Source organism: Bison bison, unplaced genomic scaffold, assembly GCF_000754665.1.
Source record: "Bison bison bison isolate TAMUID 2011002044 unplaced genomic scaffold, Bison_UMD1.0 scf7180017864284, whole genome shotgun sequence".
Classification (NCBI taxonomy): domain Eukaryota; kingdom Metazoa; phylum Chordata; class Mammalia; order Artiodactyla; family Bovidae; genus Bison; species Bison bison.
In genome coordinates this window covers 1,111,079-1,126,952 of record NW_011494856.1, presented here as the reverse complement: position 1 = coordinate 1,126,952, position 15,874 = coordinate 1,111,079, and the positions used below count along the sequence as shown (strand labels likewise).

The following is a 15,874-nucleotide window of genomic DNA, read 5'->3' as shown; positions in this document are numbered from 1 at the left end:
TAGGTGTTTCCCTTCTTGCCACGCCCCCATGTCCAAACTCCATTTCCCAATACGCCCCAGGATGCTGTAAGTCTGCAGTCATTATGACGCAAGTTCTACAGCCTTCTGGGCAGTGTAGTTTATTTCTCCCCCCGCTACGTCAAGGTCTACGGTTAGGGACTACCACTCCCGTGAGGTAGTGCGTAATTCCACTCCGCGGCGTCTTCGAACGCGCCGCGGCAGCCATGTTGGAAGTGGTCAGCACAGGGGCCGGCACCAGAGGGTTATCGAAGCAGCTGTCACGATGCTGGGGTCCCTGGTGTCGAAGAGAACAGCGCCGGCGCCGCGGCTCCTTCTTCAGCTGCTTAGGTCCCCATCGCTCCGGAGCCACGAAAGTGCCACCGGCCAGAGTGTGACCACCGGGGGTCGCGGGGAGCCTCAGTGGCTGAGGGCGGCCGTCGGGGGGCGCCATGGAACGTCGCCGGCCCTACTCACCGGAGGAGGGGCAGCCACTGGAGGGCGCCAGAGAGGACGTACCGAGACCCCCTGCCTTGCAGCTGCCACGTGGGGACGTCTTCCTAGCCCCGAAGACACACTCCCTGGGCAGGACAGCTGGAATGGAGTCCTCAGCAGAGCCGGCTTGGGCGTGTGGGCCCTGGCCACGGCGCTGGTGGTTCATTGTTACAGCAAGAGCCCGTCCAGCAAGGGTGATTATCGGGACAGTCTGGTTTTGTGCAAGTGAGAGGCGGGCGGTGGGTCCTGAGTCCATGTGGTTGGAAGGTGGGAGTTGCTTATAGATTTAGACCACTAGAGCTTCAGTCCTGGTAGGACCCAGACATAATTTGGCTGAGGAGTTCAGTGCCTCCGAGTTGTGTAATTTCTCAAATTATGCAACTGTTACTGTATTAGAATAATAATTGCATGCGTGCCTAGTCGCTTCAGTTGTGTCCTACTGTTTGGGACCCTGTGGACAGTAGCCTGCCAGGCTCCTCTGTCCATGGGATTCTCCATGCAAGACTACTGGAGTGGGTTGCCATGCCCTCCTCTAGGGGATCTTCCCTACCCAGGGATCAAACTTGCGTCTTCTGTGTCTCCTGCATTGGCAGGTGGGTTCTTTACCACTGGCACCACTGGCACCACCTAGGAAGCCCATAATAATAACTATTGTATTGTAATAATACAGTTATTAAAGGTCAGCCTCTCTTCTTGGAGTATCACCTTATCCATCTGTACAATGGGAGCATTGGACGAAACATCTGAAATTAGCATGTGGCCTATTTCTCTACCATTCTACCTGGTTCAGTTCCTCCTTTAAGAGGTCTCCAGGGAACCAGTTTGGCTTCCCATGTGGTGCAGTGGTAAAGAATCCACCTGCCAATGCAGGAGATGCAAGAGACGTGGGTTTGATCCCTGGTCTGGGAAGATCCCCTGGAGTAGAGAATGGCAACCAGCTTCTGTATTCTTGCCTGAAAAATTCCATGGACAGAAGAGCCTGGCACGCTACAGTCCTTGGGGTCCATGGCCTAAGAAGGGAAGAGACTTGGTTTCAGTGCCAACTTTGGCTCTGCTCTCTAGATTGTTTCCCCACAGGTGAAGGGTGATTTCTCAGGTCTCTTACAGTGCTGTTATTCTGATTCCTTTTGAAGTTCAGCAGTGTGGGTGTGTTCATCAGGGAGACTCCTAGGGTTCTGCTGTGCCTGGTCTCAGGCATGAGGTGATCTTGCTATGTGGGGAAGTTGGCAGGACAAGGAATACAGGGAGGTGGCTCTCTAGAGAACCAGAGCAACCACGGGGGCTGGCTGACCCAGGTTGGCATCACCCCTAGGTGCATGGAGCCGAGCAGGGAATGGGAGATCAGGCAGAGAGCTAGACTTCTAGCCTACATGAATCCAGCTACTCAGGTTCTCAGCTCTTCCTCAGAGAGTAGAGTGAGGCATGGTGTTTCAAGATTCCATGCATCCCAAGCTCTGAGACTTTGGACCAAGAGGAGGGATGCCCTTGATGTTCATTTGTTTATTCAGCAGGATGTGGCCAGCTGTATAGGAAGAGCCTCAGCAGGGAGTAAGGTCACCTGGGGTCTTGTTTTGGTCTCCTTTAATTGCCACATGACTTTGGACTTCTGCTCTTTCTCATGGTCCTGTTTCCTCATCTATAAAATGAGGGTGTTGAAACAGAGCTCCTAAGGGTTCTTCTAGCTTAGGCACACTATGATTCTGTTACTTCCACACCCACAGAGGTATGAATACCCTCTGTGCGCCTACTTTAAAGCTTGATGTGGAACTCCTGACTTAACACAATGCCAGTTAAGGGGACGGTGCAGGCCTTTATCGGAGAAGGCAATGGCAACCCACTCCAGTACTCTTGCCTGGAAAATCCCATGGATGGAGGAGCCTGGTAGGCTGTAGTCCATGGGGTCGCTAGGAGTCAGATACGACTGAGCGACTTCACTTTCACTTTCATGCATTGGAGAAGGAAATGGCAACCCACTCCAGTGTTCTTGCCTGGAGAATCCCAGGGACGGGGGAGCCCGGTGGGCTGCCATCTATGGGGTCACACAGAGTCAGACACGACTGAAGCGACTTAGCAGCAGCAGCATCGGGCCATTAGACCTGTGCATCTGGTGAGTCATCTGACAGTGTGTTTTGGGGGATCAGAAGGCCAGCATGGTCAGGAAAGCCTTCCTGAATGATTGGAGACCTTCCTTGAGGATGGGGAATTTGAATTTGAGTTCTGAAGGATAAGGCAAGAGATGAAAAGGAGAGTGATACTGTGAGCTCCTTGAGAGCAGGGAGTGCGTCTTGATATTTTCAGGTTGATGCCAGTTCCTTTCCCTAATACTTTTGCATTGTCCATCATAGTCCCTGGTATTTAGTGTAGGTACTTAGTAAATGTTCCACAAGATGGTTTGTATTCTATGCAGATGTTTCCAGGAACAAAGCTCAGGTCAGCATAGTACGTTTAGAGGCTAGCAGTTTGTCCAGCCTGGTTGGAGGAGAGGAAGTCTTTCAAATGAGGTGAGAGCAGATGGGGTAGGGTCTGGATATCAGGCATGAGGGTTTGGAAGGTTTGAAATTCTTTAGGTGATGGAAAGCCATGGAAAATTGATGAGCAGGGAATGTCCCAAGTCCAGCAGGTTTAGACAGATGGGGAGAAAGTGTCCAAGGTCTTGCCTCAGAGCTTTTGGGGGGCTCCAGATTGGACTCTGTGGCATATGAACCCCAGCAAAAGACACTGGGTTTTTTTTTTTTACCAAAATATATGACGTTTACCAAACCATGACCAGTCCCAACGCTTCTGACTTGCCAGTTCCCTTGTCTCCTGACTTGAGAGTTGCGAGCCAAGGCCCTCAGTGCAGCATAATCAGTACTGCCCTTTAGGAGCCAGGGGACCCCGGTGCTAATCTCAGTTCATTCCTCATTCCCTCTGGGACCTTGCAGAAGCTACTTTTTTTTTAAAGAGTGAGGGGAGAGAGAATACTGCAGTATCTGAGGAAGGCTTGTTCCCCTTCCAGCTGGGGGCTGCCCAAGCATGCCTGGGTGTATGCTGGGGGAGCAGCTGGGGAACCGAGGAAGACCTGGCCCTGGAGCCTAGAGCAGGAGGTGGCATGGAGGCCTATGCATCGGTCTGAACCACAGGACTGGTTTGCATATGTCTGATAAGGTGGGTATTGTACACAGGAGGTTAGGTGAGTGAGCCAGGTCATACAGCAAGTAAGTGGCAGAGTTAAGACCAGACCCAGGTCTGCTCTTCCACCCTGCCCCAGTGCCTCCTCTCTGTTTCACTTGGTGATTCTCTTGGCTGGATTGAGAGCTCCCTGAGATGAGGCTGGGTCTGAGTCTGTCTGGTGCCCATCAGTGGGATCTCAGGACCAGCTGAGCTCAGTGTTGCAGCCTCCTGGGAGAGAGAATGTGCCTCTGCTGTTGGCAGCTTTTCCTCATGGCCACAAGGTGGTGCCAGCAGCCCACACGCTGCCCAGGCCAGGCCAAGCTTGCCATTGCCTTTCTACCAGGCCTGGTGACTCCTAAGGGATGGATTGGAATCCTCTACTTTGGCTCTCCCTTCGTTGGGTTTGGCACTGGGATGTCTGCAGGCTTTTCAACCGTTATTTCTTTAGCATCCTTGTAAGGCTGTCAGGGCAGGGATTAGTGCCTCTGCTTTATAGTTGGGGAAGCTGGTGTTGAGGGGGGAAAGGCCGCCACAGAACAGGGTGAACAGTGGACGGGCTGTGGTGGAGCCTGGCTCCTGCTCAAGGGTCTCTCCACTCTCGGAGGGGTCCACACCCCTGCCTGCTCCTCCCTATTCTGTCCTCCTCCTAGGTTTGTGACCTGTAACATCAAGATTCAAAACTAGGCTGGTAAACTGAAGTTGGAAGAGAAAGTGGGACAAGGTAGGGGGATGATTAATAATGTATGATAGTTACATAAACCTGCAGAGCTTTATAGCTAATGAAGGGCGAAGGCATTCACACACGTTTACTGTTGGCCACACGTGGTACTAACACATTCCTTGGATCACCTGTGTGATGAGAGTTCTGAGTCTGGGCTCTAATGGAAAGATGTGGAAGACAGGTTGTTAACAGAGGCTTTCACGTGGACAGGGGAGGACTAGCTTTCTCTTTGTGTATCTTGGCATCTTTTTACTTGTTAAAGCCCATGTATCTGAAGTGCCTTCCCTTCCACTGTCTTTCTGGGCCCACCAGGAAGCTCTGAGGGTTGGCCAGGGATCTGATTGGTGCCCCCTCTCTCTTCAGATGCAGCCCTGATGGAAGCTGCTCGAGCCAACAATGTCCAAGAAGTCAGCAGGTGAGTATCAAACTCCAGGCCTTGCCCTCCCATGCAGGAGGCCTGAGTGGGGTGGGGCCCTTGCTCTGGTGGTGATGCCTTGGAGGAAATCCTCACACTGAGCTGGGAACCAAACTCACTTCCTTGTAGTCAGTGAGTCACTTGGGCTCCTTTGGCCCCCGCCCTTAGGTATCTTAAGGTAGAGAGTCAGCCCCTGTGTCATTTTTTCTGGCCCCAAACAGCCCCGATCCCTCAGTTGTTCTGTTCTTCTGAGGGCGTGGTTTGGGATCCCTCCTACATCTTGTGGGTTCCTCCGTGAATCTTCCTCTTTGTTCTTGTTTCTGTGGGATTGGCCACGGGTAATTGCTTATTAACCAGATGGAGTGCGGGTGGGCAACAGTGGAGACACTTGGAGGTTTGGGAGGGAGCTGGGAGAGATCTTTCTGCCAGAGCCACCTGCCTGCGGGGCTGGGTGCCTGTCTGAGGGCTGACTGCATTTCTCCAGCTTACCTAGCTCATCTGTTCCCCTAGCGACCACTAGCGGCCAGTTAGATCGGAGGCTTGTTCCTGCGCAGGGACAGGACTTGACCCAGGCCTCAGCCAGGTGCCAGGGCAGAATAGAGTCTGTCCTGGATGGATGCTCTGACATGGGGCATCAACGTGGGGCTGTTCGTTAGGGGCATAGGCTTCATTCTTGGTGAAACTTGGTGCCCGGCATTACTGAACTTTGGCCTTTTTTTTTCCACTGCCTTTTGTGTAGAGCTAGGTGGCCGTGGGACACCCTCCCTTCCCTGCCGCCATGTCCACATTTTAGACAGGAAATTAGGTGATTGGAGTGGCTATCACCGCACCCAGCGCCGCACACCCGTGGTGCTCCTCCCCACTCCAACTGCCTGAACGTGAAAGAAAGTGTTGAAAGGCAGCCACAGCCCCCATCAAGACTTACTGCTTTGATTCCCTTTCATTTTATCTGCCATATTACTATTGACTCTCGAGGGTGCTTTTGAGTATTAATGTTCAAGGCTTAGTTTTTAATAAACCACTTTTGGAAGTATGGGCTGGGAGTTGTTTCGTAGCCAAATAAATATGATGGAGCAGTAGTTTAATAAACATGCGATGATGCATCTTAAAAACCAAGCACAGATGTCAGCTTGCTGTTATAAGAGCCATTCATAATTGCAGGCAGTGTTTGGCATATTCATTCCCTCAGAAACAGATGAGCATCGTTTCCTTCTGCTGCAGTATGGTGGCACGATGGGTGGCAGCTGGCTGTGCCCCTCATTTAAGGCCTTTGCTGACCCTTTAGTCACCTGTTGATGACCGCTAGGTGACTGCTGCCAGGCTGCTGCTTTCCTCTGGCAAGCCAGGACAGGCCATGCATGTGCAGAGCAGCAGGGCTGTGAAAGCATCTGTTCTCACCAGGGGAGGCTGTTTTGGTCAGTCCCTCAGTTGTGTCTGACTCTTTGTGAACCCATGGACTGCAGCACACCAGGTTTCCTGTCGTCCGGTATCTCCCGGAGTTTGCTCAAACTCATGTCCATTGAGTCGGTGATGCTATCCAACCATCTCATCCTCTGTCATCCCCTTCTCTTCCTGCCTTCAGTCTTTCTCAGCCTCAGGGTCTTTTCCATCAAGTCAGCTCTTCTCATCAGGTGGCCAAAGTATTGGAGCTTCAGCTTCAGCATCAGTCCTTCCAATGAATATTCAGGGTTGATTTCCTTTAGGATTGAGTGGTTTGATCTCCTTGCAGTCTAAGGGACTATGAAGAGTCTTTTCTGGCACTGCAATTTAAAAGCATTAATTCTTCGGCGCTCAGCCTTCTTTATGGTCCAACTCTCACATCTGTACATTACTACTGGAAGAACCAACCATACCTTTGACTAGACGCACCTTTGTCAGCAAAGTAATGTCTCTGTATGCTGTCTAGATTTGTCATAGCTTTTCTTCCAAGGAGCAAGCGTCTTTTAATTTCATGGCTGTGGTCAGCAGCCGCGGGGATTTTGGAGCCCAAGAAAATAAAGTCCATCACTGTTTCCATTGTTTCCTCATCTGTTTGAAGTGGGCACCGGATGCCATGATCTTCATTTTTTGAATGTTGAATTTTAAGGCAACTTTTTCAGTCTCTTCTTTCACCTTCATCAAGCGGCTCTTTAGTTCTTCTTCACTTTCTGCCATAAGGGTGGTGTTATCTGCATATCTGAGGTTACTGATATTTCTTCCTGCAATCTTGATTCCAGCTTGTGCTTCATCCAGCCTGGCATTTTGCATGATGTATGTACTCTGCATAGAAATTAAATAAGCAGGGGGACAATATACAGCCTTGACGTATTCCTTTCCTGTTTCACTTAACCCCCAAGGGCTGATTGATTTAGCTCTTTCAAATACACATTTTTCTTAATAACGATTAAACCTCCCACCCTCAAATTACAGAAAGTGATTGAATTTATGATATGTGTGTGGTTCAGAACATTTGTTCTTGCCTATGTGGCTAGTGTCTGCAAGGATTTCCCTGTATGTCCCCAGTCTCTAAAAACATACAGTCTCTTGTGTGTTTTTCTCCTGCCTCCTCTTGTCCTATCCCTGTTGATCATGAAGACTCAGTCAGAATCTCCCTTCACCCCTTGTGAGGGAGGCAGAGATGAGCAAGGCACAGACCCGGCCCCTCAGAACTGACAGTCTCCCTTCACCTTCATCATGTGGTCTCAAGGAAACAATCACAGCTCTTCCTGCTCAGAGAGCTGCACCTACATGAAGTGGGAGCCTGACCACCCTTGCTTGAAGGAAACTTCCTTGAATTCCTACCACAGGTCCTTGTTTATTTAGCCTTTTTACACTCCAGACTCTGCACAGGTGCTTAACACTACCATTAATTTCTTCCTATCTGTGTCCTGGCCTTTAGCTCTACCCAACAGAGCTGCTAATACCAGGATAGAATTCCATTCTCAATTTTTAAAAATATTTACTCATAGTTTATACACAGTTGGGTCACCACGTGTATGATCTGTGTGGTCAAATCAGTATTTGGAATAAAACTCAGACCTGGAGTAATGCTGTCTCTCCCTCCCTTTTCTCCTGTCCCCCTCTGGGTTATGGGCTGTGTGTGCCTCTGCCTTGATGATCCCCTACCTTCCCAGAGCCTTGGGAGAGCTCTTGCTAGTGAAGGGAAGCAATCCAAAGCTCTTCTGTTCGGAGGTGGGGAGTTTCATCATCTTCTAGACGCATACTCTGGAATCTGCAGTTTCTGGGTTCTAGGTGTGGGCCCTCCACACAGACCGCTGTGTGTACACTGTGCTCCTTACACCTTTGCTTAAAGCCTCCCAGCCTTCACTCAAGTACTTCAGACTCCTCCCAGCTGAGTGTGATCTGCCCATTGCCCTGCACCTTCTGCTGGCCTGGTGTGGGGGCGGGGGCGGGGGTGAGGGGGGTTGGTGGTCAGGTCATCTAGGAAGGGCCGTGCCAGCCGTGCAGGAGAAGACTGCTTTACTAGTAGAGAAGTTGGAGGTCAGGTGGGAGAAGCTGGGCTGAACATCAGGACTGAGGAGGCACTCAGCCCATGAACAGGAAAACCAGTGTGGTTCACACACTGCCCAAATCAGGAACAGATGAGGGATCCTCAGGCAGCGTGAGATGATCAAACCAACAGCTCTGAAGTGTGGGCACTGTTGCCTGTTTTACGTGGAGCTGGCTAACCATTCGTGGTGTGGGCCTGCCTGGCTAAAGGCACAGGGAAGGTTCTGCCACTCACCATGTTCTTCTTTATATTAAGGAACTTTGGACTGGCCTTCACCTTAAACACTGGATTGTGTGCCTCCCCATGGCAGGGACAAGGTCTGGTTCCACACGTGTCTTATCCTCTTTTCCAGTACAGTGAAAGTTGGGGAAAGCTACTTTTTCCTGACTTTCTAGCAAACCGGAAGCAGACAGTCCAGAGTCTTATTTTCAAACTCCAGCTGGCTATATCAGAAGGAGACTGGATCTCTTTTCCTTCCCGTCCTCCTCTCCTTTCTCTTTGTGTGGCAGCTGTTTCCTTCTTCCCCCAAGGCACTTAAACATCGTTTGCAGGTCCAGCTGTGGCTCTTCAGGAGTGGGAGCCCGGTCCTGAGGCCCCATCCCACCTGTCGGCAGCGTGAGCAGGTGGCCCTGCTCCTGGGCTCAGCCCACTCCACGCCTGGCTCCTGGACTCAGGAACCACTCAACCGAAACCTAGGGCCCAGGGCAGTCTGAAGGCACATCTGTCCAGGATCGGACAGAGCCGAGTGAGGAGCTGTCAGGGCTGGGAGTAGTGAGGCCTCCTATTCTTGCCGCAGAGATCACATTTCTTTTCGAACAAATCTGGGTGAAAGACTATACCCCTGCCCACTTCCCTTCTCCCAGCAGGGAGCTAGGGCTCTGCTGAGTGCTTAACTCAGTTGTTTCCATCGGCACAAACATTTTTTAAATGAAGGAAATATGGTGGTATCAGTCTTGAACTTCAGACTTCCTGCCCTTTCTCTCCAGGATTCATTTGTTTGTTTGATGAAAGCTTACTGAGCACCTGCCACATGCTGGGTGGTTTACCTGGCATCAGGGACAACTGACCAGACATACTTCCTGCCCTCAATTAAGGAGTCTGGGGAAGACTGGTAACGCAGCATGATCTGTGCTGAGACAGGAGGGCTTCCTTGGTGGCTCTTATGATGAAGAGTCCACCTGCCGTGCAGGAGACCCAGGTTCAATTCCTGGTCGGGAAGATCCTCTGGAGAAGGGAATGGCTACCCACTCCAGTGTTCTTGCCTGGAGGATTCATGGACAGACACCATGCTCTCCAGTAACTATGCAGGTCCTTAGTCTGTGTCCACTCATAGTGCTGAGACAGGAGCCCAGCATATGGCCCTCATCTACTGGGCGGACCGGAGAAAATGTCCCAGAGGAAATGACGCCTGATCAGAGTCTTAAAATATTAGGAGTGTTTAGCAAATAGAAGGCAAAGGCATTCTAGGCAAAAGGAACAGTGTAAGTGATAGCACTGAGGCTGAGGCAAGAAACAGCCTACGTGTGTGGTGAGGAGGGGAAGCTGTATACTGTTACACTGTTCGGTGTTGCTGGATCAGGGTCTGAGGCCAGGAGACACTGGAGATGAGTAGGGACCTGGTTATGGAGAGCATTGTCCCTTTGTCCCTCAGTCACTCATCTGTCCAGCCTGTCTCTTCTGCCTAGCCCTGAGCTGAATTTGTGTTGGTGGCAACAAAATGAGGAAGGAGAAGCAGTCCTTGCTCTGAGGAGCTCACTAATCCACTTCTCAGGTGAGGAGGGAATACTTAAGTCAAAAATTGAGAACCAGCAGAACAAGGCACAGGTTGCCCAACTTCTGTAAGCCTAAGTGATGTGGAAATGATAATACCTATAACTCATAATAGAGTTGTTCGTGTTTATTGTTAATAATAAATGTATTATGTTCAGCCAAAATATCTGAGTGCTTATTAGGAGATAGGTATTGGATTGAGTGTGGAGATACAGTGGTGAACAGGATGGGCACAGTTCCTGCCCTCCTGATACTTACAGTCCAACTGGGAGCTAGGGACTATGCAGTTACAGTTACGTACTTTAAAATGAAGTACAATTTGCCCTTTGAACAAATGGTGCTGGGACAACTGGATATCGCCGTGTAAAAAAAATACAACTGTAGCCCTACCTCATCTGTACACAAAAATTAACTTAAAATGGATCATAGATTTAAATGTAAGAGTTAAAACTATAAAACTCTTAGAAGAAAACATAGGAGTAAATCTTTGTGACTGTGGGCTAGGCAAGCCTTCTTAGATATGGCACCAAAAGCACAGGAAATCAAAGAGAAAATGAGATAAATTGGACTTCAAAAGTAAAAATGTTTGTGTTCAAAGAACACTTTCAAGAAGGTGAAAAGTCTCTCCCACAGAAAGGGAGAAAATATTTGCAAATTAGTAAGAGATTTGTATTAAGAATACGGAAACTCAACAATAAAAAAAGATAGCCCAACTTAAAAGTGGACAAAGGATCCAAATAGACGTTTCTTCAAAGAAGATATTCAAATTGACCAATAAGCACATGAAAAGATGCTCAACATCATTAGTATTAGGGTGCTTGTGCTTAGTCACTCCATCATCCCTGACTCTTTGAGACCCCATGTGCTGTAGCCCACCAGGCTCTTCTGTCCATGAGATTCTCCAGACAAGAATACTGGGGTGGGCAACTATTCCCTTCTCTGGGGATATTTAATACTAATCAAAGCCACAATGAGATACCACTTCTCACACATTAGGATGACTGTAATCAGAAAGACAGATAATAGCAAATGTTGGTAAGGATGTGGAAAAGTTGGAACCCTTAAATATTGCTGGTGGGGATGTGAAATGGTGTAATTGCTTTGGAAAGCAATTGGCAATTCTTCAAAATATTAAACATATGACCCAGCAAGTCTACTCCTGGGTGTGTACTCCAGAAAAATGAAAACGTACATGGATGTACTTGGTACAAGAATGTTAATAGCAGCATTATTCATAATAGCCTAAAGAGGGAAACAGCCCCAAAGTCCATTAACTGATCAGTGGGTAAATAAAAGTACGATATAGGCATACAGTGGAATATTAATCAATATGAATATTGCCTGTGTGCTACATTAAAGAACCTTGAAATCATTATGCTAAGTGAAAGAAGCCAGACACAAGAGACCACATATTAAATGATTCAGTTTATATAAAATGTCCAGAATAGACAAATCTATAGAGACGGAAAGTAGATTGGTGATTGCCAAGGACTGGAGAGGCTGGGGTTGGGAGGGAATAGGGAATGACTGCTAATGGGTCGAGTTTTTTTGGGGGGGGCTAATGAAAATGTTCTGGGGTTGGTAGTCAAGATCACAGAACTCTGAATCTACTAAAAACAAGTTGTGCACTTTTAATAGATGTCTTTTATGGTGTGTGAATTATATCTCAGTAAAACTTTGTTAAAAAGTGAAGCACAAGACACTTGGGAGTCTAACCTTGAGTATGAGAGGGGTGGAGGGTGGGGGTATGTTATCAGTAAGCTAAAGCATCTGAGTGAGGTTAAAGTGAACTCTGAAGGATGACGAGAAAGCTAGAAGAATATTGAGTTAAAAGGACAGTAGGCCCTGAGTCAAGAAAAGATGGAAAAGAATTGAGGGAAGTCCAGAATGACTGGACTGTAAGTGGGAGAGGGCATGAAATAAGGTTGGGGAGTTAAGCAAGGACCATATCACACTGGATCTGTTGGCCATGGTAATGGTTTTTATTTTTACTAAGAACAGTGGGCAGCCATTGAAGAATTTTAAGGTGTGTGTATGTGATAGAAAGAGAGAGAGAGACATGTGGTGACATGATCTAGATCTGTAATTTTAAAAGATCACTCTGGCTGCTCCATGGAGAATAGATTGATAGGGAGCTGTGGTGGATGCAAGAAAACCAGTTGATAGTGACTGAAGTAGTCCAGACCAGAAAGGATGATTGCAGGTGGTGACTTGGAGTAAGGTGTCAGTAGCAGAGATGGAGGAGGTAAGTTAGACAGGACTTGGTGATGTTCAGAACAGTATCAGTGCCTGGTATGTAGGAGGTACTCAGTAAGTGAATCTTGAATGAATGAATTTGCATATAGTTGATGAGGGAGAAGAAGGTGTTAAGAATGAATTTCTGTTTTCTGGCTTGATCAGCGGTGGAGATGCTGTTGCCGTTCTCTGAGATGAAGCTGCTGGGGGAGGAGGACTGGGTTGGGAGGAAAAGATTGAGTTCAGTTTTGAACATGTTGAATTTAACATTTCAGTGAGAAATTCAAGTGGTGATGTCAAGTAGACAGTTGAATGGAACCTTCTGACTTTTCCTGCTGTACATGCTATGCTGCCTCAAAGATCAGTCTAAAGATTGTTTTGACATCTTGTTTTGATTTCTGGTTTGATGGTTTTAGACATTAAAGTACTTCATACCAGCTAAAACTTGTTTATTAGATACCTTTGGAAAAAAGTCTGATTTGATTTGCAACACAGGAAAGAAGAAAGGGTTGAGTTTTGTTGGAGGCCAAACACATTTATTCTAGCTTTGCATTGATGGCTTGGTTTGGTTCTTGTCCCCGGATGCCCCAGCTTGGGGCTTGAGGCACTTGCTGTCATTGTGCCAGGATTAAGGTGTCCAGAATGTACTTAGCTCCAATATAGGTAAATGTTCTGCACGTTGATCCAAGGATTTTATCTAATTAACAAAAACCCTGGCTGGTAAATACATTTGGCTGTCTCAGGGCCTCTGAGAGGCTATTTATCGATTGTTGTATCACTTTGGCTGGATGGGAAAATATTAATGATGGCATGAGAGCAACCAAAACATCCAACTCTCTTAACCAGTAAATATGTAAATGTTCTTGTGGCTTGCAGTAGGTTGAAACAAAAGCTTTATTCTAGACTGAAGGTCAAGGCCGCACTGGCATCACTCTTGTAATTTGAAGCTTATGAGTGTTTCTTGAATGCTAGGGTATAACCTACACAGGTTTCTTTTTGAATGCTGGGATGTTGGAAGGCAGCATACTGTTACCAAAAAAAAAAAAAAAGTACAAGGATTTTAGAATTAGAAGACCTAAGTTCCACTTCTGTCACAGTTACTGTCTTTGGGACTCTTAATAGATCATGAAAAAAATTAAAGTGTTAGTCGCTCAGTCATGTTCGACTCTTTGTGACCCCATGGACTATAGCCCACCAGGCTCCTGTGTCCATGGAGTTCTCCAGTCAAGAATACTGGAGTGGGTAGCCATTTCCTTCTCCAGGAGATCTTCCCGACCCGGGGATTGAACCCAGTTGTCATACACTGCAGTCAGATTCTTTACCATTTGAGCCACCAGAGAAGCCTTTAATAAATCACAGACCTTCCCTTTTCGAATCTTTGTTTCAACATCTTGTTAATGAGGTCCCCACTGAGAACTTTGAAATATAGTTCTCAGTGTTAAACTCTACAGAGAAAACTGAGCCCTTTGGGGAGGGTCCAGATCACGCACTGAAACTCCAGGGCTTACTCAAGTGGGCCTTTACCAGCCTAGCAATTTTGCAGAGTGGTCCGTGGTCTGGCATGTTTTCTGAGGTGTGAACTTAAACAGAATCTGTTTGCTTGCTCCCTGGTGATAGAAAACTACTGGGGAAGATTGGGTTAGCAGCTTTTTCAGAACTTTATGAGTAGGTGAGTTGTGGAAACAGCCAGTCAGCTGCTGAGAACCCCCGAAGGATCAGGTTGTTGGCCAAGCCCAGGAGCAAAGAACAGCCAGGGCCTACTGCAGTGGCTTGCGGCAAGGAGGGATGCCCTGAAGGGAAGCCCAGCCCTGCGGTGGAGCCTCCAGTGCTGGCCCCACTGCTTCTTGGCTGTGTGGTCTTGAGCTGGTAGTCCCTTAACTTCCTCAGTAACCCTGACTGTAAGATACTTGCCAGGCCACCCTCCCAGGAACTCATGAAAATTCCAGGAGGGTGAACTCCTGTGGTCTAGAGAATTATTCATCCTTTGGGTCATCAGTGTCACGTCTTCCAGGAAGCCGTCCCTAGCCCTCCAAGTACTTTTATACTTCCTCTGTGATAGCACTTATCACCCTCTTTTGGGATGGATCATCTGTTTCCTTCTCTCTCTTTCTCTCTCTTGCTCTCTCTTTTTCACACACACACACACACACACACACACGCTACTGTGAGTTTTGGAGGTGGCAGACCATTGCTGTGTTGTTTATCACTGTTCACGTAAATAGTTAACAAATATTTATTGAGTATTTTTAAAGTGTTTTGTAAATGGTAGGAGTTAGGCAAATATTAGTAGTTATTTACAGTCATAATAAACTTGTAAACAAAAGAATTGACATCCCCCTAGGGAAAAAGAAAATTAAAATGGTGATTTAATTCAATCATTTATTTATTCAACAAATAACGCCTACTGTGTGTTGACACTGTGCTAAGCCCTGATGGATCCGTGATAGGCCAAAAATGTACAGACCTTGTCTCATGAAGCTTAAAGCTTAGTCAGACATTAATCATGTAAATATGAAATTACAGCTGTCACAAATGCTGCAAAGGAATGATATAGAGAATCTCAAGTGTCTCTGAGAGATTTCCTCTGGCCAGGGAAAAATTCCCAAAGGAAGTGAAGGAGTTAACTTAGGTGAATAGACAAGAAGAGCTTTCCTGGCAGAGGAAACTTTTGTTTATAGAGGCCCCATGGCGGGAGGAACAACAAAGCAAGTGTGAAGCAGCGGCAGCTGAGTTGGTGTGGTTGGGAGGGGATTGCACATCAATTCTGATTGCTGAGAAACATTGGGAACCACTCTGAGTGCCTACCAGCTGTGTGTGTCAGCATCTTCTTGGGCACTGATCTAGCCACGGAGGCAGTGAGGACGCAAAACTGCAGTCCCTCAGGGCTCCCCAGCAGGGGCAGCTGTCTGGCTCAGTCTCCCAGCCACCATTGTTATGGCCCAAGTGCTGCTTCTCCAAAGGCCCGGCTCAGTCATGGCCATAACACAAATCCTACCAGTGAGGAACAGAGAAATGTAAGAATATTGAAATTAGTCAAACTGATATGTTATGGGTTTACCGTATTCAGTTTAGCAGTTTGCCTCACAGTTCTGCTGTCTCAGAAAATCTTACTTTTGAACTTAAACTTGTCTACATCCTGGTTCCTTCCCTCTCCTCCTTTTGGAAAAGGGTCCCAGGCCCAAAGTCCTACTAAGGCATGTAAAGTGGTTCTCTTCTTGTGCCTCTGTCAGTGGGTCTGCCTGAGAGGTTTTCATATCATTAGCAGGAATCCTCAGTTCAGTTCAGTTCATTTCAGTCGCTCGACTTTTTGCAACCCCATGAATCGCAGTACGCCAGGCCTCCCTGTCCATCACCAATTCCCGGAGTTCACTCAGACTCACGTCCATCGAGTCAGTGATGCCATCCAGCCATCTCATCCTCTGTTGTCCCCTTCTCCTCCTGCCCCCAATCCCTCCCAGCATCAGAGTCTTTTCCAATGAGTCAACTCTTCGCATGAGGTGGCCAAAGGACTGGAGTTTCAGCTTTAGCATCATTCCTTCCAAAGAAATCCCAGGGCTGATCTCCTTCAGAATGGACTGTTTGGATCTCCTTGCAGTCC

The 15,874-nt window shown here is 47.8% G+C and overlaps 1 protein-coding gene across 2 annotated transcripts in view; it reads left to right on the top strand.

Moving 5' to 3' along the window:
- The first annotated feature begins 215 nt into the window (after positions 1–215).
- Positions 216–15,874, top strand: part of CLPB (ClpB caseinolytic peptidase B homolog (E. coli)) — a 143,312-nt gene continuing 127,653 nt past the window's right edge. For both annotated transcript variants that reach the window (XM_010849493.1, XM_010849494.1), the window contains exons 1-2: positions 216–686; positions 4,730–4,781. In XM_010849493.1, the coding sequence (XP_010847795.1) occupies positions 284–686; positions 4,730–4,781 (455 nt within the window). In that variant the 5' untranslated portion in view covers positions 216–283. The remainder of the gene's footprint in view (positions 687–4,729; positions 4,782–15,874) is intronic.